This window comes from Natrix helvetica, assembly GCF_964273705.1.
Source record: "Natrix helvetica genome assembly, chromosome: 7".
In the NCBI taxonomy this organism is placed as follows: domain Eukaryota; kingdom Metazoa; phylum Chordata; class Lepidosauria; order Squamata; family Natricidae; genus Natrix; species Natrix helvetica.
In genome coordinates, this window is record NC_138558.1 from 22,010,428 (window position 1) to 22,035,506 (window position 25,079).

A 25,079-nucleotide genomic window follows, 5' to 3' on the forward strand; every position below is an offset into this window, starting at 1 on the left:
CAAAGCAGTTATGAAGCACCCATTGGTTTAGTTTACTTGCCATCACCATAAGAAAGATAAGCAGCCTTTGCATTAAAAGATTCTGTTAGAACCACTCAATTTTAGATAAGCATCTAGTTCAGGGATGTCAAACTGGATTTCTTCGAGGGCCAGATCAGCATTGTAGTGCTCCTCTGAGGGCTGGCGGGGTGGGGGTGGGAGACACAAGACGGCTGCCTCCTGCAGCATTTTGCTGGCCAAAATCACTCCCGGCGCCTCCTTTTTTGCCTCCATGGTGTCCTGCAGCAGCCTTCCGGCCAAAAACAGGCCGCTGGAGGCCCCGTGTGGCTTGTTTTCAGCTTCCAGCAACACTCTACCCACCAAAAAGGGCCTCACGGAGGCCCCGCAGGCCGGTCCTTTGGTATTTCCAGGCCGGCACCACGGGCCAGATTTAAACATCTTGCAGGCCGGATCCAGCCTGCCGGCTTTGAGTTTGACGCCCCTGAACTAGTTGTTACTGCAGGAAATACTGTTTTTACATATCTTAACCCAGAGAAAAATCTAGGAAACAAAATTTCAACCTCAGTACCAGAGTGGCTAGATTTGTACATGGCACTGTGCAATGATGACTTGGTTTATATATAACACTAAGCTAAAATCAAATCAGCCATGTTTTGGCTAATCTCAAACGTAATAATTGTGGTTGGTTGTGGAACCATGGCCCAATATAGTATGTATACAGTCAAAAGCAAAGCTTAGCTTTGTAAGACATGTACATCCAGTCATTGTTATTACTTCTCAGTCTTTCAAAGTAGAATGCCTTGGTTGCAAGATTTAATATTTCATGGTTGGACACAACAAGTTTAATTCTACTTCAGTAATTTATATCCCATTAAAATTAGTGCATTTATGTCCCATCTTCCTTTCATAATGGACATTGAGAGAGAAAATGCGTTATTCCCAGATGATCGTTGGGCAAGATGCTGTGCAAGGTTATAGTGCCATGTGACCCAAACACTTTGCCCTAATCTATGTCCTCCAGGACAACCTTTTCACTCCCAGATTTCCTATCCAGCACTGTCTTCAGATGTGTTGGTCAGGAAATCTGGGAACTGAAGTCCTAAACAACTGGGATGCATTGGAAGTATAATGCGAACCTGTCGGCTTGCAAAGGTTTTGCATGGAGACTGGAAGCTTCTGGGGGCCGTGATCTCGTGTGACTTCAGGCACCCATCTGCTTTCGCAGAGAATGGCGGTCTGAAGTCACATGAGATAATCCCCCCCCCCCCGAATATTTTACTCTTGGTGTGCAAAAAGCATTTTTCGGATAGTGGAAGCAAAATTGTCCCACTCTCAAAGAAACCGCAAACGAGAGAACGGTGATCTTCTCAAGGTAAGTGAGTCCGGCATGGCGGGATTAGGGTGGGGAAGTAATTATGGCGAGCCAGGTGGGGAGAATAAGCAGGGTGAATGATGCAGTGCCTCTGCAGTCGTAAATTATTTCTGTGGTGCTTCAACATTCGTAATTTAGGGGCTGTGTTGTAAATACTCAGGGGGTGTTATCACGTAATTTCGAACGGTCAATAAGTGAACTAATTGTGAACTCATAAATCGAGGATTACCTGTATAAAATAGTTGGGGGAAAAAATCTCACAACTTTACATGTTTTGAAAGAACTGCAGTGGCGTTTAGTCTGTTTGCACTTCACAATGAAAGTCTTTAAAGCTTATGGAAATGTTTCATTTGCATACAAATGTTTCATTTGCAAACTCTCCTTTTTTCTCACCTCCTGCTCTTCAGAAGCCTGTTTCTCAAGGGCCATAAATTCATGGGTTGATATTTTCTCATGCAGCTCTGTGAGTTCATAGGTCAGCCGTTCTTTCTCCAAGCACACACTATCAAATTTTGCTTGTATGGTTTGCTGTTCAGTGACGGCATTATTCTAGCCAAGAAAGGAATGGAGGAAATTACATCTTTTACCCATAACCTCTGGTTGAATATCCTGCAATCTACAAAAATGACTCACCCTTTCTTCCAAGAGGCTTTGGCAAAGCTGAATCGACTCTCTCTTAGAAGTCTAGAACAAAAGACACTTCAGGCAACAACATTCTTCTACTTTGCAAAATATTAAATGTAATGAAACTTAAAAGGGATTGTTGCTTAAAACCATTCTGCCTCATCATCAAATTATCTTCCCAGCTGGAAGAAAAACTCTATTTTTACACATAATAATATGCAAATAACATTTATTTTATTGGATTTGTAATAATATAAATCTAGCTAGGAATAAAGATAATAAGAGAACCTGTTCCCTTTCTTCCTTTACAGGCAGATCAAGACACTGCTGGCATAAAATAGAGGCACTGGGGAAGAGTTTTTGATAAGCTGTATTTCCCCTTAATGTGCAATTCTACAACCCACTGAAGAATGTTTGCCCACTGCATTGGAAAAAATGGTTCAACAATATATCCAACCCTCTCTGCAAATTCTGCATGTTTTTTTTTTATCAGCCCCCAATACTTACAAAGTTTATTTTCGATCCCGGGATCCATTCCTCCTCAGGCATAATACTGGATGGATCCTCATAGTCGGAGAAGTCCGAGGATACAGCTAAGAATTAAAAACACCCCGAACCAGGGGAACAATAATGGAATTATTGTATATGTATACACTTAAAAGGAGGATGTATGTAAAATTATTAATATGAAATATGATTAATGGAATATGATTAATACCACCAATATTAAATTGAGTATGCTCTAATGCTGAAATACACCATGTAAAGCCTAGTGGAGAGTGGAAGGGAAGAGGGATGGAGGGTAAGAGAGAGGATAGAAGAAAGGGAAGAAGAGGTGAAGAAAAGAGGAGGAGAGAGAGAAGGAGCAAAAACAGGAGAGAGGAGGAGAAAAAAGGGAAGGTAGAAATAGAAAGGAGAGGAGGGATGGTAGAAGGAAGGAAGGAGGTAGGGAGGAGGAGAGAGGGAGAGAAGGTAGGGCTGCGGTGGAATAGGGTATAATATGGTGTATGGAAAGTAGAAGAGCAAATGAGAGTTGTTGGGGGTGGATGATAAGAGGAATAGATATAATATAATATTGGATAATACATAATAGTGCTTGCTAAGATGTAATGGTATACTTATGGATATTTATATGAAAATAAAAATAAAAAAACCTGTAAAAGGAAAAAAAATAAAAACACCCCCAACCCCGAAGTATATAAAATTAAATGGAAATTCTGTGAAATATTTTTTTTAAAATAGAAAATACCGTATTTATTCGAGTATAACGCGCAAAATTTTATACCCAAAAAAGAAGTCAAAGTTTGGGTGCGCGTTATAAACGAGGGCTGGGCTGGGGTGGCAGTGGCGAATTGTAAATTGTAAATTTCCGGACTGCAGCCTCGATCCCGGCCTCAGGCGGCGCCGCGCCGTGCTCAATAGTCGCAACTCAGCTGCCTGCCGCCTTTCCCCTCCTTTGTCTCCCCGCCGCTGCCGCCGCCGTTTAAACCAAGGAATCGTTGCTTGTTCTACCTACAGAAGGTCCAGCATAGAAGCGAAGCCGAAAGAGATCCTTGCGAGGCTCTGCAGGCTTCCTCGGAGTAAGGAAGGCAACAGCTCCCCTCACCCCCCAGAAAGCAGCGGGGCTCGTCGCGATGAAAAAGGCAGCCCTGATGCCGAGGAGAGCCTTGCAAGGAGGCGGAAAGGAAAAGCCCGAAAAGGCACCAAAAGAAGCGGGGGGAGCTTCGCCCGCCTGGTGGGCAGCCATCGAGGCGTTTTCAAAGGCGGCGCCTGGGAGAGATGAGGCGGCACTCCGGCGGTCCTGTTGCCAGCGTTCGGCGGCAGCAGCGGCGGCAATAGTCGGAGCGCCGCTGCTGCCGCCGAACACTGGCAACAGGCGCGCACAGGCTGCCCACCAGGCGGGCAAAGCTCCCCCCGCTTCTTTTGGTGCCTTTTCGGGCTTTTCCTTTCCGCCTCCTTGCAAGGCTCTCCTCGGCATCAGGGCTGCCTTTTTCATCGCGACGAGCCCCGGGTGAGGGGAGCTGTTGCCTTCCTTACTCCGAGGAAGCCTGCAGAGCCTCGCAAGGATCTCTTTTGGCTTCGCTTCTATGCTGGACCTTTAGCCTGCTCTTCCTCTTCTCGATACAGCAATCGCCTACTCATTACAATGCCTCCCGCGAGTTTGGTCTTATTTTGTCTTGACTAGAGCAAAAGTTGGCGCGCCTACGCCCCCTTCCCGCCCCGCCGGCGGCAATAGTCATTACTATTACAATGCTTGGTGTGAAACAAAATTTTATACCAATTTTTAATCGAAAATTAGGGGGTGCACGTTATACACGTGTGCGCGTTATACTCGAATAAATACGGGTAGCTACTTTTGGTCTCCTTAATTGTCACCAAGCGACAACCATTCCATTAAGACTCTAAATCGTTTTTATAACAGATAACTGAATTTTATAGAACTTAAGCTTGTTCTTTTCCGTCCCATTTGATTTGGATAGATGTTTAACTCCAGCAAGTAGCTTTCGTCCTAGTGAGAAATGCAGATTTTATACTAGCTCTGTTATGCTGAGTGCCTTGGGCACAAGCACCTGCCAGATCAATACATTTGAAAAGTTGGGTCTTTTCAATCTCTGGAGACAGCTGCCCGATTCAGATTTCTTTCAGAGCAATTAAGAGAGAAACTGAACTTGGTACAGGCAGTCCTTGTTTAACAATGCCAACGGGGACCAGAAATTCTCTTAAGCGATGTACTTAAAAAACAAACATGTGACTGTGCTGCTTCTGCTAAATGAGGCACTTACTGTATTTTTCAGAGTATAAGATGCACCTTTTTCCCTCAAAAAAGAGGGTGAAAATCTGGGGGCATCTTATACACTGAATACAGCATTTTTGGCCTTCCGAAACCCCGCCCCTTTGCAATAATGGTGATGCATAGCCTTTAGGAGGCTTCCAGAATGCTCCTGGGGGCTGGGGAGGGCAAAAATGAGCAAAAAATGGCCTGTTTGTTTGCTTGTTTTTCCCCCCAGCTCCCAAAAGTACTCTATAAGCCTTCTAAAGGCTATGCATGGCCTGTTTTGGCAAAAAATGGACCTGTTTTCGCAAGGTCTGCAGGGACAAAAACTTTTAAAAAAAAATTTGCCTCTTCAAAATCTTGGTGTGTGTTATACTCTGGTGTGTCTTATATTCTGAAAAATATGGTAAGTCAAAAGCAGTGTGACCGTGCTGCTCAGTGACAACAGTTCTGGAAGCCCTACAGTTGCTGTTGAGTGAAGACTGCCCAGGTGGTTAAGTGAGGACCACACTTGACCTCAACTTCCAACTTCCTGCTGCTTTCCCAAACGACTGTTTGTAGGAAGCCAGCAAGGAAGGTCGCAAATCATGTGACTGTGGAGATGTTGCAATGGCCATAAGTACATGGTCTGGTTGTAACAACCTCCTATAAGTACAGTCACTGAACAAATGATTGTTAAAGGAGGACCACCTGTAGTTTAAGGCTGGAATGTCACTCTTCACAGTCCATCTCATATTTAGCAGAATTCAACTGTCAGGCCTGCAGCCATATTTTCTTGTGGATCTTAGGCCTGCCACACTTTCTATTATTCTACTATGCATTTTCTATTGTGGGAAAGTGGGAGGGGGGATTGTACGGAGTTAGATGGTATGTAGCCATAACAAAATTCTTTCTAGAAAACTAAACCGTGCCGCAGACATCCGGGTGTGAGTCCCTCGTCGTGAGATGGGGCCCAGGGAGGCAGTTGGGCCTGCTGATAGTATACCTGGCTCCTCGCTATACTTCAGCGGCCCTGCCCGAACTCCTTGAGCTGATCTCATCGGTGGCGGTTGAGACCCCCAAACTTTTAGTGATGGGGGATTTTAATCTGCCGTCGATGGGAGAAGCGTCTGAGGGGGTTCGGGAGTTCATGGCTTCCATGACAGCCATGGACCTGACCCAGTTAATTCAGGGCCCTACTCACGAGGGAGGCCACACCCTGGACCTTGTTTTCGTCTCTGGCCAGTGGACGAGTGATCTGGGAATAGGGGACCTAGACATTATTCCCCTGTCATGGTCGGATCACTCACTTCTCCGGCTGGACTTCCCTGGTGCTACCCCCCGCCGCGAGGAGGCGGAACTGGAAGGTATTAGATGGTTCCGCCCCAAGCGCCTGATGGAACCGGATAGGTTCCAGACGGAACTTGGGCCACCCCCTGTGGACCTGACCCGCCCCCGAGTGGAGGACCTGGTAGACGCATGGAATAGTGCGACTACCGGGGTCCTAGACCGGGTGGCGCCTTTGCGGCCTCTCCTGCGGCGACGAACCACCCTGGCACCTTGGTTCACCGAGGAGCTAAGGGTGATGAAACGCCACAAGAGACGCCTAGAGAGTCGTTGGAGATCCTCCCGTTCCGAACTTGACCGAGCACAGGCACGAGCCTTTTTGAAGACGTACCTTGTGGCATTAAGAGTGGCCAAACGTCAACATTGTGCCGCTCTTATTGCGTCTGCAGATAGCCGCCCTGCCGCCCTGTTTCGGGTGACCCGCTCTCTCTTGTTTGAGAGACCACGGGAAGCCCCATTACAGGGCAGAGCAGAGGAGTTTGGGAAATATCTACAGGACAAAGTCGCTCAAATCCGGATGGGATGGGCCCCTTTCAGTGGTTCAGTAGAGACGCCCGTGGCGAGTCTTGAGGGACCGCTTTGGGAGGAGTTTGACTCGGTTGCCATCGAGGATTTGGACAGGTTACGTGGACGTCTGCGACCCACCACATGTGTATTGGACCCGTGTCCCTCCTGGCTTGTACTGGCATCCTGGGAGGTTACGCGCGACTGGCTCCTTGGCCTGGTGAACGCCTCGCTGGGTGAGGGGTCTCTACCGGCCGCCTTGAAAGAGGCGGTGGTGAGGCCCCTGCTCAAGAAGCCTTCCCTGGATCCGACGGACCTAGTCAATTATCGTCCTGTCTCCAACCTTCCTTTTTTAGCGAAGGTTGTAGAGAGTGTGGTGGTAGAGCAGTTCCCACGTCACCTGGAGGAAAATGATTATCTAGACCCGCGCCAGTCCGGCTTCCGACCCGGGCACAGCACGGAGACGGCCTTGGTCGCATTGGTTGATGATCTCTGGAGGGCCAGAGATAGGGGTTGTTCCTCTATCCTGGTCCTATTAGATCTCTCGGCGGCGTTCGATACCATCGACCATGGTATCCTGTTGCACCGGCTAGAGGGGCTAGGAGTCAGGGGCACCGTGTTACGGTGGTTTGGCTCCTACCTCTCTGATCGGACGCAACGTGTGTTGGCAGGGGAGCAGAGCTCGACCCGGAGGCCACTCACATGTGGAGTGCCACAGGGATCGGTGCTCTCGCCTCTCCTGTTCAACACATATATGAAACCGCTGGGCGAGATCATCCGTGGTTTTGGGGTGGGATATCATCTGTATGCTGATGATACTCAGCTATACATTTCCACCCCGAACCACCCCAATGAGGCCGTCGAAATGATGTCCCGGTGTCTGGAGGCCGTACGGGTCTGGATGGATGGCAACCGACTAAAACTCAACCCTGCCAAGACGGAGTGGCTGTGGCTCCCGGCCTCCCGGTTCAACCAGGTGCTTCCATCTCTGGCCATCGGGGGCGTCCAACTAGCCCCCATGGAACAGGTGCGCAATTTGGGCGTCCTCCTGGATGCCCGGTTGTCCATGGATGATCATGTAACAGCCGTGGCTAGGGGGGCGTTCCATCAGGTTCGCCTGATGCGCCAATTGCGCCCCTTTTTGGACCGGGATGCCCTACGCACAGTCACCCATGCGCTAGTGACGTCTCGCCTGGACTACTGCAATGCTCTCTACATGGGGCTTCCCTTGAGATGCACTCGGAGACTACAGTTGGTCCAGAACGCGGCCGCGCGGGTGATTATGGGGAGGACTAGATACTCCCCTGTAACACCTCTCCTGCGCGAGCTGCACTGGCTTCCTGTGGTCTACCGAGTGCGTTTCAAGGTTTTGATTATGATCTTTAAAGCGCTTCATGGCACAGGGCCTAGTTATATGCAGGATCGCATCCTGCCCCACACATCCCTACGACCAATTCGCTCACACAGAGAGGGACTTCTCCGGGTGCCGTCCGCCAAACAGTGCCGGGGGGCGACACCCAGGAGCAGAGCCTTCTCTGTGATGGGCCCAGCCCTGTGGAATGACCTCCCCCGTGACATCAGGATTACTTCCGATCTCCGCTCCTTCCGTGTACAGCTGAAGACCCACCTCTTTCAATTATCTGGCCTGGCTCAATCGTAATTTCTCTTATTCCTCCTAACTGTTTTTTAAATTGTCTTTAAATATTAATTCTTAATTGCATATTGGGTTTTTACAATTTGGGGTATTTTAATGCTGATTTTTAGCTGTCTAAATGATGAAATTTGTTACCTCCTCCGTGTATGCGTGTATGTGTGTTTTGTATTTATGTATGTTTATGTGCTGTTATATATCTTTTATGTTTTATGCTCCATTGTACGCCGCCCCGAGTCCTACTTGGAAAGGGAGCGGCTAATAAATCCAAATTATTATTATTATTAAGGTCATCCTTTGTCTCTGCACCTCTGCACCTGACCGGAAATGGATGGGTGGAAGCTTCCACCATGGCAGTGGACGATTGTTCCATGTGATGGATTTGTGGGTGTGGGGGCAAGATCTTGAACTTTCAACTGAGTTGGAAAACTGGGAAGACTTCAGATTCAGGTTTTCCCAGATGTGCCAACATGGCTCTCTTAATAAATTGGAACTTTGAACAATACTTTACCTTGGACTCTGATTTACTTTTGGATGCTATTTGGAACCCTGACATCAACAGTATCAGACAAATAACATGTATGTTAAGCATACCTTCTAAAGAGGCATATGATGGCATTTACTATTAGCAATTTTTTACGAATGACAAGTCTTGATTTGCTACAAGCCACAATTAACTGGTATATTCCTTTTAAGATTTAGGAGTCAACTGAAACATTTTCTTAGGAAAAGAACTTACATTCTTCCATCTCTGTCAGACAAGGCAAAGAACTTTTGAAGCGCTTAGCTCTTCCAGGAATGTCTTCCAGGAAAGGGATTCCCCCATCTTGGCTTAAAGCCCCGGGAGCCCAGGTCACACGCCTCTTCTTTTTATCCTTAAATTAAGAATAAAATAAAAATAAGCACACAATTTGTTGGCCAAGCTTTCCCACACTTCAAACATGGTCAGAATTTCTTAGCCAGCATGCGGACTGAGGAATTCTGGGATGTGAAGTCTTAATAACTTGTAACGATCTGAGAAAGGACTTGATATGATAGGTTACATTATACCTATGATAAATAAAAGGACTTAAACTTTGTTCTCTGTAGAGCCAGGAGCTCTAGTAGAAACCGTTAGTGGCAAAAATATAGGCAATGTTGATTTTGAAAAATCTTTCACAGGGAAGGAGTAGAGCAGCAGATGTAAATGTAACAGCACCTGACATTATGACCCACTAATTCAGTCCTAGAGATCATCAACCCTGACTGCTCTTTAGAAGGCCAGATCCTGAAGAGGAAACTTAAATACTTTGGCCACCTAATGAGAAGGAAGGACTCACTCTAGAAGAGCCTAATTCTGGGAAAGATTGAGGGCAAAAGAAGAAGGGGACAACAGAGAATGAGGGGGCTGGATGGAGTCACTGAAGCAGTGTGAGCTTTAATGGGCCTGGGGGGTGGTAGAGGACAGAAAAGCCTGGAGGAATGTTGTCCATGAGATTGCGATGGATTGGACACAACTTCGCAATAACAACAACAGTCTTAATACAGAGCAGCCTGACAAGCAATGCTAAAGCTTTGTGATATAAGCTATTAGTATAAGCTTGAGAAACAGATAAGAGTTCTGACAAACAAGAATTGTCGACTGAAGATTGTTTTTATGAAGACAGCAGAAGACAAGTCTTTACTATTTTCTCAAACAGTTGCAAAACCACTGAAAATACCATTTCATACAACTGCAACTACTCAATCTATCACCAAGATGAGAAAGGGATGTCAAACTCAAGGCTCGCGGGCCGAATCCAAACTCCCCCGAGCTCCATTTGTGCTGGCAGAGGGCTAACAAAACAAACGAAAAGCAACCCCCCCCCAAAAAGTCAAACACAACCCTGATGCGGCCCTCAATGAAATTGAGTTTGACACACCTGGTCTAAATCAATTGTGCTTCAAAAATATATCTCATATTTATGTATCAATTTTTGATTTACCGTGAACTTACATTTTTAGAATTTAAAAGATCTAGAATGTAAGACATGCTATTGGTTTTAAGATTTATCATATTTCTTGTATCATCACAAGAATAAAAGCCATTACTACTAAAATCTAAACAAAACCTGGCTTCTTCATCACCCCTTGGGATGCTCAACAACTTACTCCAGACATACTGCATTCCAGTGTCTGGGTAAAAATCTAAATCTTAATGGCCTTTTGAAAGGCTAAGACAGTGGTCGGCAACCTTAAGTACTCAAATAGCCATAAAGGTCCTAACCGGAAGCCCCCCCGTTCAATTCTGAAGCTGACCGGAGGTCCGGTACCCCCACCATAGTCTCCTCCTAGCGTGGTGTCCTTTTTCCTCTACCTGTCCTAACCGAAAGCCCTATCAATTGTGGAGCCAACTGGCGACAGGGAGCCGCAGCAGAAGGATGAAAGAGCCACATGCGGCTCCAGAGCCGCAAGTTGCTGACCTCTGGGCTAGGAGAATGAGGGTTCTTTATGTTTACATAAATGTTTCCCATCCTCCCAAACATAACAATTCCAAAACAAACAAACAATGCTTTCTAACTTTCTGCAAGATTTAATCTTTATACTTACCTTTCGCTCCTGTTCTCGCAAAAAAGAGGATGAAGTCACCAACATCTCTGTGAGTGCCCTTATCCTGTCTTGCTGCTCTTTCTGAACGGAATTCTTCTCTTCCAAGAGTTGTGCTAACTGATTTTTGGTTTGAGAATAAGACGAAACCTAAAACAGAAGATACCAAGGCTGCTTATCAAATAGAAATTTTGGTTCTGCAAGGAAATAAACATGAAGAATTTGAACTTTTACATTTACATTACAGGATGCAACATCATATTTTTCGGAGTATAAGACTTAACTCACCCCAAAAAAGAGGGAGAAAATTTGGGTGTGTCTTATACACCGAATGTAGCCCCCCCCCAAAAAAATCTGAGGCATGGAGGCAGCGATGGTCCGTGGCAATCCCTGCAACCTGGAACAGGTGATTGGGGGTATTTTGGCAGTCTGATCTGTGCTGAATCAGGCTCCAATAAGTACTAAAGCTGACCTGGCTGGTCAGTTTGCAGCAGCAATCACATTCAGAAAGTACACACAAGTAACTGATTCAGCAGGATTCAAAATATTAATAAAATATAATATAATAGCAAAAGCAGGTTTTCCAAGGCAGCAGTAAATACAAGCAAAACACAAGCAGTTTCACTTTCAGTTCTCAGCTAAGCCAGGCTCCTTCCTGTCTCCTTGTTGCTCACACAGCAAGTACTGTTTCAGAGTCCAAATAGCCCTCATTGGCTGACTTAGTTGCTGTGCCTATTCATTGGCTGACCAAGTTATGAACTCTCACACACTGGCAGGAAGTTAGCCAGCTGAATACCACGGATGCTGGTAGGCAGAGGCAGGATTTTCCTTCTTCTCATTTTCCTCCCCAAAAACTAAGGTGTGTCTTATACGCTGAAAAATACGGTAATCATACAATCTGTGGAAAGGTAGACTAGCAAACATTATCTATGGCAGGATGTCCAAGGAAAAAGAGAATATTTTTGACTTCTTCAGATGGAGATCATAGAAAGATCAGTCACTTAGTAAGTCAAGACAAATGTTCAGTGGATCAATACTTTCCTACTTCCCAGTGTCCACAACAAAGAGTAAAAACTACAAGTGATTTTAAATAAAAAAATAAAATTAAAGTCACTAGAGGAGAAATAAGAGTTAGCTACAGATTACTAAAATGTAATAAGAAGCTTCCCTTGTGGCTGTCAGGAGTCCATACGTTTTGGAGTTCTCCTAAGTAACTGTCCAGCTTCTTCATCTGAAATTTCTGTTCAGATTTTATTCCTGCTCCTATCCTAGATGCATTTTTTTCCCAGTTTTTCAATTTGTCCTAACACTTTTGCCAGATTCAGCTGAAATGTAGGTAGCATCTAAACATACATAATGAATCATTGATTCTCTTGGAAGGCAATGTTCAAAGTTTGTGATATGCAGCATTCAAGAAACTGGGCAGACAATTAATGAGTTTTTAGAACAGTGCATGCTCTCTGATGGATTTGGCCTGTTGGGCTGGAAAATGACCCACCCAATCCACTTAGGCTAGGCAACTTACTTCTTCCAGCTGGCGTTTCAAATCTTCTATTTCATTACGGTATCTCTTTAGAAGAGCATCATCATCAAGAACTTCATTGACTTTCGGGGTATTCTTCATCTTTTTAGCTGTACTGGCAAACTAGAAGAGACAAAATATGTAGAGAAGGCCAATAATATAATAAAAATCAGTATATATATATTTTAAAAAATCTTGTTTGATTACATTCATAAACTGAAAACATACTATTCTTATTGGATATCCCTGTATATTTCTTTCTTTATGAAGAGTGTTTTCCTTCTCTCTGATAGCACTTTGTGTAAACAAAATTGAGAAATAGATCAGCCAATAATTCATTATCGTGTTTCCCCAAAAATAAGACAGAGTTTCATTTTCTTTTGACCCCCGAAATAAGCACTTGGCCTTATTTTCAGGGAGGTCTTATTATTTTTGAGGTGCAGGAGGCGGCGAGCGTGGTCACCTCATGGCTGTTGCTATGTTGCAATATTTTCGGGGAGGGCTTATTTTAGTGCATGCGTTCAAAAGCCCGATTGGGCTTATTATCCGGGGAGGTCTTATTTTCAGGGAAACAGGGTAGACTAATTCATAGACTGGCCTGGAAGGCCACAAATTCCTTCTCGGTACCACTCTTAGGTCTACCTGTGAATAAATCCTTTACACAGAGCTCTGATACCCCAACTAATACTTTTTAGCTATCTGTCTCTAAGGAGTAGCACTATACTTTGACAAAGTTTCAAAAACGACTTGTACTGAGGCCGATGTTGGAAGATAAACAAAAATGCAACAAATCAACAAAATAAAAGTAGAATATACTCATACTTTTCCACATAGTACAATAGTCGGGGAGAATATATATATATATAAAAAAATAATCATATGAAGAGTAACTACGGTATATCGTTTTGAAGTGACAACTGCTGTTTGCACTCTTCTGCTTGTGCATATCCATAGCCTTTTAGCAAGAACATTAGAAATTACCTGGAGTGTGCTAAGAGTCTCTTCCAACGATGCTGGTGTAATTGTACATATAATAACAGTCTTGGCATTTCCACCCAAGGAGTTCTGGAGAATTCTTGTTAGCTTACTGTCCCTGTAGTTGATAAAGCCCCTGGTGCAAAGGGATGAGAAAAACAACAAAATATTATGGATGAGGCTGAGGGGAAATTGGTTCAACAGCCCACTCATTATCTTTAGACAAAGTGAGAACACTAATTAGTGCAATAATAAAACTATCCATATTAAACATGTGAAAAGATGCACGTTAAAAATTGAAGTGGGAAAAAGGGAGATTCAGAATTCATCCAACGTTTCGATGCTCCAATTGAAACAGGAATGATTTATTTCTTACCCAGACTGATCATCACAAAGTTTCTTGATAACTTGGCCCAAGATGAAGAGGCTCCGGTTAATATTACACCCTTCTTTAAGTCGAATCCCTAAGCACATACGTAAAACACATCATTTCAGTTATTGCTGTATAGATTTACGGCATCATAAATCAGTTCTCATTTTAAGGTCATAGGAAGACGTACTGAATCAAATACACAGTCTACACACTCCAGCATTTAAAAAAAAACCAAAACAAGTAACTGAATGGATCCTTTTGAAAGCCTACAAGGTAAGGGCGAATGCAATTCTCCATTCAGATTCTTCTACAACTGGAACTGGGAAGTATAGACCTCAACAATAAAGATGACACAGCCACGACAACTGAAAGTCATTCACAGCCCTACACGCCATGAATTTGTCTAGTTTCCTTTTAAAATTGTTTATTCTGATAGCAGGGCATTAATACATTGCTTCCCCGAAAATAAGACAGGGTCTTATTTTCTTTTGACCCCTGAAATAAGCGCTTGGCCTTATTTTAGGTGGGGTCTTATTATTTTTGAGGTGCAAGAGGCGGCAAGCGTGGTCACACCATGGCTGCTGTTGTGTTGCAATATTTTTGGGGAGGGCTTATTTTCAGGGGAGAGTTTATTTTAGCGCATGCACTCAAAAGTCCGATAGGGTTTATTATTCGGGGAGGTCTTATTTTGGGGGAAAAAGGGTAGTTTGGGATATCTAACCTTTAATGATTACAGAAGTAAAAACACAATCTAGCACAGGTTAAAAATAGCTGTATTGTGATTTTATTCTTATATTTCTAGCCAACAATGGCTATTTAACTTTATGCAGATATAACATTACAGTTCCTAATGATCAGTATGAGCCCTTTATTACTTACTGTTCATTTAGGAGCGGGCAATTATGTGTTATCTCCATATTCCCACATTACTACATTTATAAGTACTCCTTGACATACGACAATTGAGCCCAAAATTTCTGGTGCTGTGAGACATTTGCTTAAGTGAATCTTGCCCTGTTTTACAACCTTTCTTGTCACAGTTGTTAAATTAGTAACATGGTTGTCAAGTAAATATGGCTTCCCCACTGACTTTTCTTGTCAGAAGGTTGCAAAAGGTGATCACATCACCCGAGGACACTCAACCGTCATAAACATGAGACAGTTGCCAAATGTCTGAATTTTGATTACATCACCATGGGGATCCTGCAATGGTCGTAAGTAAGAAATGGTCACAAGTGACTTTTTTTCAGTGCCATTGTAACTTCGAACAGTCACTAAATAAACTATTGTAAGTTGAGGACTACCTGTAATTTAAAACAGGAGTTTCTTTGGAAGAATCTTTGGCTGGGGAATTCTGGGAGTTGAAATCTACAAGTTTTAAAGTTCCCAAGTTTGGACACCCCTGCTTTAGAGAGTGCGGAGAAGATAAAGGGAGAACTGCAATGTATGCCAGTCTGAGGAGGGCCTTTGAAAATGGCAGGATATGAATGCAGTCTATTTAAGGCAATAAATTAGGAACAAGTTACTACAGAATTACAGACAGAAAGTTTCACTGAGGAGTAAACACATACCTTCAGCCCCTGTTTGACTGGCTCTTTCACTTCCTGCCAGATCTACAAAATTCTGAAAAATTGAGACGGAATTTGTTAAGCTTAGTTTTATTTGAACGATTTTGCCTTCAGTGGAACTTGCTGAAGAGCACAATCAAACATTAGAACTGATGAGTCAAACTCACTGAAATTCAGAAAGCACCAATATAAAAAAAGCAAGTGTTACACACATGCTCCCAAGTTCAGCTTATGGTCCCTCGCTCACACATTCACAGCGCTGGAAAAGAGCCACCCTCAAATCACTTTCGAGCGAACACCAAAGAACAAACTGGTGTTTAGAATACACTCAATTTAAAATAATACCAAGCTTTTACTGGCTGCAATGTATATATTTGCTGTTTCACCCATGTGCACTTAACCACATCCTCAACTAGGCTGGAGGGCACCAGCGAGAGGGACAGAAGTCGCAAAGTCTGGGTCCAAAGATGATAAAGAGTGGGTGAGCTTCAGGACCCTTTTATCCCCCTTGCTTTGTTCTGGTAGCTGTTGATGGGACTTAGGGAGGGGTTTCCCATGTACTCCGGCCCAATTTCTTTTGTCTGATTCAGGTGAAATTTATTAGATTATTAGTATAAACCAAAACATAACTGTTACTTAATGTTTATAAAGTTACACCAGTGTACTATCATATCCCACTTATTATAACCCGTGCAATCTTACAAATAACTCACCAAATGGGAAACCATTACAGCTCCTTCATAGCTCGAGCCAGAAGTATGCTTTTCTTTACTTTCAATGATCTTTAAAAAAAGGTAATATCATGAACCAGATTTAAAAACACTTTCATACATTACAAAACAGAGCTAGACAAACATTTAAACGGAATCACATATCACATTAATTTTAGTGCAGCATGTGTACCAGGTTAATTTCCCCTACCTTAAGGGACAGGAGCAGAGATGGGTTGCTGACGGTTCGGCTGAACCAGTAGTGGAATTCAGGCCTGGGTCGCAGAATCGGCATTGACCCAGGCCTGACACACCCCTGAACCGGTTCTTCGGTGTTTTCTGCCGTCGCTGGCATGGTTCTGCGCACAAATGTGCATGCACAAGCAAAGCGTGCCCACATGTGTAGCAAAGCGGTACTAACTAGTTCAAGAACCCACTCCTGGACAGGAGGCAACCTTTCCTAGCCTGACACCAAAGCCGTGTTGTCTAAGAATTCACTCCCACCACAACTGGATGAAGCTATTTGCAACATATTCTTCCCCATAAGAGATTACTTTATTCATCAGTTCCTGAATATTGTTAGAAGATAAAGCCCAATTCAAAGTCTGAAGGAGGAGGCTAAGGGGAGATATGATAGAAATAGTATCAGCAGGAATGTGGATTGATTCTTCAGAGTGATAGGAATGGATGAGAGCTTTACACAGAGAGAATCAAACTCAAAGTAACTTTCTGATCTTGAGAGCTATCAATCAATTGAACAAGCTTGTTTCCTAGAATTAAGGTTGTTCTGTCAGTGTAGTTTTCAAACAAAACTGAACAGCCATTTGTCTGGGAACAGGATTTATGGTTTGGCCAAATAAAAATAAAGAACATGCCCTCAAAATCACCAAGGGAGCATTATATTTATCACCATAAACTCCCAAACCTTGAGGTCAGGATTTTCTTCATCAGACCTGTGGCCTCATTTGTCCTACAGGAGTCACTAAGAACTGAAGTGCCTCAATTGATATGATTCTCTACATGGTGGAAGTTATGTCCCATTCAATCTTTTGTATTAATGTGGTTATTTAGTAGCTGCATGGCCGATGCTGCTGTACACTGTGGCACGAACTAAATGAAGGTAGGAATCCAAAAATTAGCACTTACCATTCTAAAAATTGTATGAGAACGGCTGCTTCTTTCATTCATTTTTGTCTCACCGTAGTGCCTATTTTCTGTTTAGAAGAAACATTAGATACAGATCATTCTTATATTGGATTTTCTCTTCTGACTTATTCTCGTTTCCCATAAAATAGACTTCAGCAGATGGTGCCTATAAACACACCTGGCTTCCTTTTCCCACTGAACGCCTTCACAGCCTCCAACTTCCCTTCCAACTCTTTGTTATTTTGCGCCTCTTTTCTGGGAACTCTTACAGCAGCCCTTTCTTTCCCCTCCAAACAACAGAAGATCACCCCCACTCCAGCTGTGAACAGGGGTAGCAGCACAGCAAGCTCTTCATCTTTTATTTTCAACAAAAGGGCTAACATGTACTGTACCACAAATGTCCAATTCAGCATAGTGGTTTCATTGCTATGTTCTTGCACATGTTTGCATGTGTGCTTGAGGCACGGAGAAAGAAAGTTATATATGAGCCCTGATGGTGCAGTAGTTAGAATGCAGGCAAACTCCGACCACACTCTGGAGTTCGATCCTGACGGGCTCAAGATTAATTCAGACTTCCATCTTTCCGAGGTTGGTAAAATGAGGATCCAGATTGTTGGGGGCAATATGCTAACTCTGTAAACCGCCTAGAGAGTGCTCTAAAGCACTATGGAGCAATATATAAATGTAATGCTATAACTGTATATGTGAGCATACGTGAGCATGTTGCCCACGTGGACAAGAAAGACAAGTTGTGTGAATGGGGGAGTATTCATCTGCAGGGAAGAGACAATAAAGAAAAGTGTTTTGAAGCTAGTATGTATTCATTTGCAGATATGGAGGGGTGACTTTTAACGGATTTAGAACTCTTGAGGTTTGTCTATAATGCTCAATGAGTTTAAACCATTATTGGATAGCAAATCTTACTTTCTCCTTTCTTCAGCCAGCTCATAACCTCTTCTGGAGAAACCACTACTTCTTCATTCAGATCTTCAACATATATTGTCCTCTAGAAGAGAAACATTCAATTATTATTATATCAATCAACATTCTTTATCAGTTGTGAGTATTGTGCCTTGTTCTTGATATATAGTTGGGCCAATGTTTGACTTTGACTTAACCATGAATAAAACCTTCAAAAAACCCTGGTCAGCCCGGGAACAATCCAGAATAATTGAGACTAGTGAAGGAATGGCTGTAATGGGGAGGCTTGCTGGAGAGGTAGCACTAGAGGTGCGTATTTCTCCAGCCTCATGTACTTACATTGATGTCTTCACGAACAACCAGTGACTTCTTTTTCCTAATGTTGCTGCATAGCAAGTCTTGTATAGTTTCATTATGAATTTCCATGTAGGATATACGGAGCAGGAATTCCCTATCTGGAATCTAAAAATTAGGAGAGATTACATTCATCAATACTTCTGAAGACACCTTGTTCCACAGATACATTTATATTATCAATGCCATTAATCATAAATCTTTCCTATGTGCATTCCCAGACATGCTTTATTTGTTAGACTACCACTTTAATTACATCAAGTCATCTGTCAGTGCTGATGACAGTCCAACAGCAGAGGACTCATGGCTAAAGAAAGATTAATGTATACATTGATAACAGGGTCTTCTTCATAAGTGGTCAAAAAGACTTTTAACTCAACTTGTGACAGTCCCAAGAATGTGCTCCCCTAGATAGTGAACTTAAACTCTACACTTTTTATGCGACTAAAAATCCTGGTGAAAGAGGCTTTTTTAGCTGTTATTTTGAATTTTAAAAACATGCAGATAGTCCTGTATTTCTGGACTGTATAACTGGATTTCTTTTGAAGCTTGGCTCAAGGCTCATGATTTAATTAGGGTATCCGTCGGAACCCTGACACCTTAATTTATGACCTTTCAAAATTACCTTAACAAAATGACTTATGACTATTCTCACACTTACAACCATCGCAGCATCCCCAGGGTCATCTTTATCTCGCTGCTTGGCAATTGGCAGTTTAAAATGGGGTCAGATGATCACTATCTGTGACTTTCCCAGCAAGCAAAGTCAATGAGGGAAGCCATATTTGCTTACCGACTGCAGCAAAAACCGGTCACAAAATCATAGGCAGCTCACTTAACTGCCTTGCTTAGCAATGGAAGTTCCAGTCCCAATTATGGTTGTAAGTCAAGGACAACTTGTATTGTGGGCACGCATGCAAAATTATTTTCCAGGTATGGCTAATTACATCTGAAAGCAAGCCAATGATTTTACTCCAAATTTCTTTAGCCTTCCAATATGTTCACTATATATAAGCCTTGGTGGCATAGTGTAAAGTGCAGTACTGTAGGCTACTTCTACTGACTGCTGGCTGTCAAAGTTCAAATCTCACCAGGCTCAAGATTGACTCAGTTGTTCATCCTTCGGTAAAAGAGGTCAGTAAAATGAGGACCCAGAATGTTGGAGGCAACGTGCTGACTCTGTAAATCGCTTAGAAAGGGCTGTAAAGCACTGTGAAGTGGTATGCACCATATTTTCCAGAGTATAAGACGCACCTTTTCCCCCCAAAAGAGGGTGAAAATCTGGGTGCGTCTTATACACGGAATACAACATTTTTGGCCTACCAAAACCCCGCTCTCTTTGCAAAAATGGATGTGCAGAGGGCCTTTTTTGCCCCCTGGAGCACTCTACAAGCCTCCCAAAGCCTCTGCATGCCCCTACCTTTTGTGAAAAATGGGCTGTTTTTCGCTCCCTCCCAGGCTCCCAAAGCTCTGCATGCCCCTCCCCCTCCTTTTTTTTTTTTTTTTGCAAAAAAACGATGTCTGTAGAGTGCAAAATCATGGTGCGTCTTATAGTCCGAAAAATACGGTAAGTCTGCTATTGCTACTATGACACCAACTTTTTGTGAGCAGACGAGCACACTTCCCAATAAGTGTTCTGAGCATATTGTAGTTGGCTTTTGGCCCTGGCAGCCCCCTTGATATACCCCAGCCTCTCTTCTCTTCCCCAGTAATCTTCTGTGCACACTGCGGATTGGGTCAAATAGCCAGACCTTTACACAGAAGCCTCCCAGATTATGCCTTTAAAAGATAGTGTTAAATCGAAAGAACATTCACATCTTCTACAAGGGGCTCTGGAAAGCTGCTTTGAACTCAGCATATTTTTGCATGGAGATGGAAAACCAGAGGGAGGGGGGGGGGACTCTCTGATAACCCTCCATTCATTTTCTTGTAGCCTCTGGAATGGGAATCATGACATACAGCCTGAAAAATGCTGGCACGAGAAGCTAGGAACTCTGCTGCAGTTTCAATGCCAGTCATCTCCATTTCTGCAAAAGCCTTGGGTAGCTGAAATATAAACACTCAGTAGAATCACTTACTCTACAGATCGTATTGAAGACATCATTAATTGCCATGGTTAAGATACCTGGACCATCTTTGGTACCCAATATTGTGTACGTTTTGCCTGAAGCGGTCTGACCGTAAGCAAAAATAGTCCCTAAAAATAAGCAGAATGATTAGTTCAAATTAATAGCCACATGCACAAATATGCACAAGGATTATTATTTAAAGTACCATTATATCCTTGAACGGCCGACTTGATAATCGGAGCAGTTACACCTTCGTAGACTTCCTTTGTGCTGTTGTTAGAGTGGAAAACACGATCTTCAAAAAAAAGCAAAAAAATTAATTTGTAGACACTGTGCCCAGTCCCTGAAAAACCATCAGGCCAATACAGGCATTCTTCTATTTACAACCATTCATTTAGTGACTATTTGAAGTTACAGTGACACTGGAAAAAAAATGATAGGACCATTTTTCACACTTACGACTGTTGCAGCATGCCCCCGTCACAAGATCAAAAATTTGACAACTGACTTGACAACTGACTCATATTTATGACAGTGTTATGGCCTGCCAGTGGCCTGCAGAGCTGGCAGCAGATTCAGACAGTGAGGAGGTTGGGGAGGAACATGGGCCAGTCCTGGAGTCTGGGGAAGACTTTGATGAGGGCTCTGTGTTGGAGGCAGAGAGGGGGCCAGAGCCATATGCCAGTTATCAGCTCCCTTCAGAGTCAGACATCAGTGAGGCAGATGAACAGCTGGAGTCTGTTCACAGTGTGCGCATGGGCAGAGTTGCCAGACGAAGGGAACAGCTAAAGTACAGGGGTCGACTTGGGAGTAAGGCCACAGGTGGACGATGAATGGCCCTCCCAGAGGAAATAAAAGAGGAGCTAAAGGGGAGTGGAGTTTGCAGGAGACAATTAGTTTGCTTAATTGGTTCATGACTCTCCGAGACTCCTTGCCAGGTTTTGCAGTTATCGGCCTGTCAGCTCTCCAAGCCAGATAAGGTCTGTGACTATAAATCCTCCCTTGACACTTTGCTGGATATGAATGAGCAGAATTCACGGGAAATTAATAAAAGGTTTTTTTTTCCCTCGGGGGAAAAAGTTTGCTTCATGCTCTTGAGAAGCCTAGGTCAGAATAGAGAGTTGTGGTGTCCTGGGGTCATGTGATCCCTTTTTGTGATTTTCTAACAAGCAAAGTCAATGGGAAGCCAGATTCACCTAACTGTGTTACTAACTTAACAACTGCAATGATTTACTCAACTGTTGTAAGGAACATCATAAAATGGAGCAAAACTCACTTAATTGTTTTCCTTAAAAACAAATTTTGGGCTCAACTATAGTAAGTCAAGTTCCAGTTCCATCAGTACTTTGTAAGCCGAAGCAGCTTTTGCACATTCATCCTTTTGAAACCAATTGCTTGAGGATGTATTATGCCAATATTGAACAACAATTGTGAATGACCTGTATGATAGGTATTAACATTCATATAGTTTATTTGATTTATGCTAAATCACAAGTATTATTCTTCATAGAGTATCATGTTTAATGATTGTACATTCAGTTTTTTAATCTGAATATAACCTAGGAAGTGCACTGTATTCATCTTTCTGGGGACAAAGGGAGATGTAAGAAAATTCACCAGACAGAACAACAAAAATGATCCGAAAATTTCCAGAAAAGGAACTACTGAAAAATGAAATCAGTTTCAGAGCAGAAAATCCAAGAGATAAAAACTTAAAGAACAAACAGGAAAATCTCATTTGTAATTTTAAAAATTTGCTGAAAAGAGAACAGAACAATGATCATAGCAAGTTATGATGTTAACTGGCAAAACTCAAGAGACAACTAGGTTGCCCAGCAAGGAGAAAAGTAATATATGTATTACCAAAATCAGGGGTCCCCAAACGTGGCAACTTTAAGACTTGTGAACTTCAACTCCCAAAGTTCTCTGGCTGGAGAATTCTGGGAATTGAAGTTCACAAGTCTTAAAGTTTCCAAGTTTGAAGACCTCTGACCAAAATGGTGGTCTCTGTAAAAATCTACCATTTTCCAAGAAGGGCTCTTCTGATGTTTAAGCATCAAGAAAGAAAATTACTCATCTTTTTGATTAATTAGCTTTTTGTCTCGCCATCAGTAGGCAATCCTATCTTATCAACCATTCTTTTCTCCACACTGACAACACTGTGAGATGGATTAGGCTAAGAAAGGCCAGTGGCACCCAAACAACTTTTGTGCCAAAATCAAATCTAGGATTCATAGTCTCCTGGTTTTTAGAGCTAATAGATCCCCAAAAAACCAGTTACTTCTTGGAGGTAAAAATGAAAGTTAATTATCGAATGTAGCACGAACAGTAGCAGCAGAAGATATAGCAGTGCATGCCACACAACTAAACAAGTCGAAGTATTACTATTCATCCATACATTTATAAGAGTCATTGTTCTGAGCACAGAAAGAAGAGTGGCAATTTCCCATCATATATGCCACCTTTAGCCACCAGAGAAACAGATTGGGTTACAGATTACTGAAACAATGAATGATATTCAATGCTTCTGCTACAAAAAAATAATAATCAGTTTGCAACACAGGGGTGGGCTGCTGTGGGTTCGCAGGGGTTCGGGAGAACCTCTAGCTAAGATCATGTGCAGTTTGAAGAACCCCCAAATCCCACTCCTGGCTGGCCCCGCCCACCCCACCCAGGAGTCCCTATGTGGCCCGTTTTGGATGCAGGTAAGTGCAGGGTGTGCACGGAGGCTTGGGGAGGGTAAAAAAAAAGGGCCTACTGGAAGTTCGGGAAGGCTGCAAACGGGCCCATTTCCTACCTTCAGAGCCTAGGGAGACTATTTTCGCCCTCCTGGAGGCTCAAAGAAAACCTCCAAAAGTTGTGGTGCAGGAAGCCGACTACGCCACGCCCACCATAACCACACCCACCCAGCAACTATGCAGAGAACCCCTTGCTAAACTTTTTTTTGGGAAATATACTTTCAATTTTATTTGCTGCGTACATTTAGACTCTGGATGGATGCAGCATCCCTCCGATACAGTGTCCAACAGCTTGGGCAAGTTGGAGTGGAATTTGGCTCGCACTATGCCTCTGTTTCTGTAGGCACAGGTAACCTTCCCCCAGATGACTCTAGTCTGATTGGGCTCCCCCACCCCCACCCCGGAGCCACCGTGTTGTTTTTGGCCTTGTAGATGTAGGCACATTTTTTCCCCATTCGTTCCCCAACGAATTCGGTCTCGTTGCGGGAATAGACGCCTTCCACTTTCAGCAGGGCAGTGTGCTCTCTCTGGTTTCAGAGGCGTCGTGTGCAGCCAGCAAAAGTGGCCTCGAATCACAATCTGCCCGTCATGTGTTGCCTTAGAAGTCTCGTTTCCAGCAGGCCTCCACAATCAGCGGCCCAAAATGGAGGCAGCAAGAAAGAAATGCCCTTGCTAAACTGTTTGAAGCCCACCCCTGGCTATACACATAGAAAATGCACAAAGATGAAGAGGGTGGGTTATTACATTCAGTATGGCTTTTTTAATTAATCAAGACATCCCATTTGTAAATCCTCCTATTACTTTACATATACTCATGCTGAAAACCACACAAATACTCATTTCAGGAGTTATCAAGGGCTTACCAAAGACAAATGACCTGGTCCCATCTGTTTGTGATACAGTGCAGTCTTCACTTTTCCATGAAACCTGGCCTTTTTCATCCAGCTCTTCATTTTCCCTTAAAAAAATGAATCAAGGTGTTCAAGTCAGTTGATGACTTCAGGAATAAAGAGAACCGTTTCCCCTAAAACTTGATATGCCCCTTAATGAGCTTTAAAAGTAGTGGATCTCACCCAGGTGCAAGGTTTGTAATTTCTGACATCAACGCTTCTGGAAAATGCACACTACACTCTTTATTTGTTTTGTAAATTAACATGAGGAAGTGTACACAGTTTTACCCAATTATAAATGGGAGTAATTAGGAGTCTTCTGCTGCATTTTAGATTGATTAGGGCCATTCAAGTCTGTGCTGATTCTTAATAACCAGATATATTTTCTCCATAATGGGTGCATTTCAAACAGAGAAGCATGTTCAGGAAAACTAGATGGAACAGATAGGTCAGATCTGAATTCAAACCATCCAGATAATAGTTAATATTAAATATTTCACCATACTGACCTCTGGAAGGGAGATGCTCCCTCCCCCCATTTTATTCCCTCCCTATATATATTTGATAAAGTCCGTTCCTTCCTCCTCTGTCTCTCCGTTTAACTTACTTTCATAAGTTCCATATTAAAAGGGAAAATTGGAAAAGAGAATCCTACAAATGCTACATTGAATTGGAGGAAAACAGGGGCTACAAAACTGACGATCAAAGACCCCGAAACAGCAAATATAAAAAGGCAACCAGCGGCAACCCATATAAGTATAATCTTTACTGCCATTGTACTTAAATACAACGAAATTGGTTATCTAAACATATATCTAAACATAATAACAAAAATAAAACCACCTGGCAATAAGTGGCCGCACTCGCACGCAAACGGTAACGCCGCCTTCTTCCATCATCTCGCCTGGCTTCTTAGGACTTATCTTTTAAAACTGAGCTTCAGCATTTGAATTTTGTCCTAGGGCTCTTCCGATTGGTCGGTTGGCGAGGGAAGACCC

The 25,079-nt window shown here is 43.2% G+C and overlaps 1 protein-coding gene across 1 annotated transcript in view; it reads right to left on the reverse strand.

Annotated features, from left to right (window-relative positions):
- The window catches only part of CENPE (centromere protein E), a 75,867-nt gene extending 50,788 nt beyond the window's left edge, over positions 1-25,079 (reverse strand). Inside the window, exons 1-17 of the mRNA XM_081960011.1 lie at positions 24,925-25,079; positions 24,055-24,149; positions 20,659-20,748; positions 20,463-20,581; positions 18,370-18,492; positions 18,034-18,115; positions 17,110-17,177; positions 15,967-16,035; positions 15,257-15,308; positions 13,689-13,776; positions 13,319-13,448; positions 12,341-12,460; positions 10,819-10,965; positions 8,990-9,125; positions 2,504-2,589; positions 2,006-2,056; positions 1,766-1,921 (exon numbers count right to left, since the gene is read on the reverse strand). Of these exons, the coding sequence (XP_081816137.1) occupies positions 1,766-1,921; positions 2,006-2,056; positions 2,504-2,589; positions 8,990-9,125; positions 10,819-10,965; positions 12,341-12,460; positions 13,319-13,448; positions 13,689-13,776; positions 15,257-15,308; positions 15,967-16,035; positions 17,110-17,177; positions 18,034-18,115; positions 18,370-18,492; positions 20,463-20,581; positions 20,659-20,748; positions 24,055-24,149; positions 24,925-24,980 (1,668 nt within the window). The 5' untranslated portion in view covers positions 24,981-25,079. The remainder of the gene's footprint in view (positions 1-1,765; positions 1,922-2,005; positions 2,057-2,503; positions 2,590-8,989; positions 9,126-10,818; positions 10,966-12,340; positions 12,461-13,318; positions 13,449-13,688; positions 13,777-15,256; positions 15,309-15,966; positions 16,036-17,109; positions 17,178-18,033; positions 18,116-18,369; positions 18,493-20,462; positions 20,582-20,658; positions 20,749-24,054; positions 24,150-24,924) is intronic.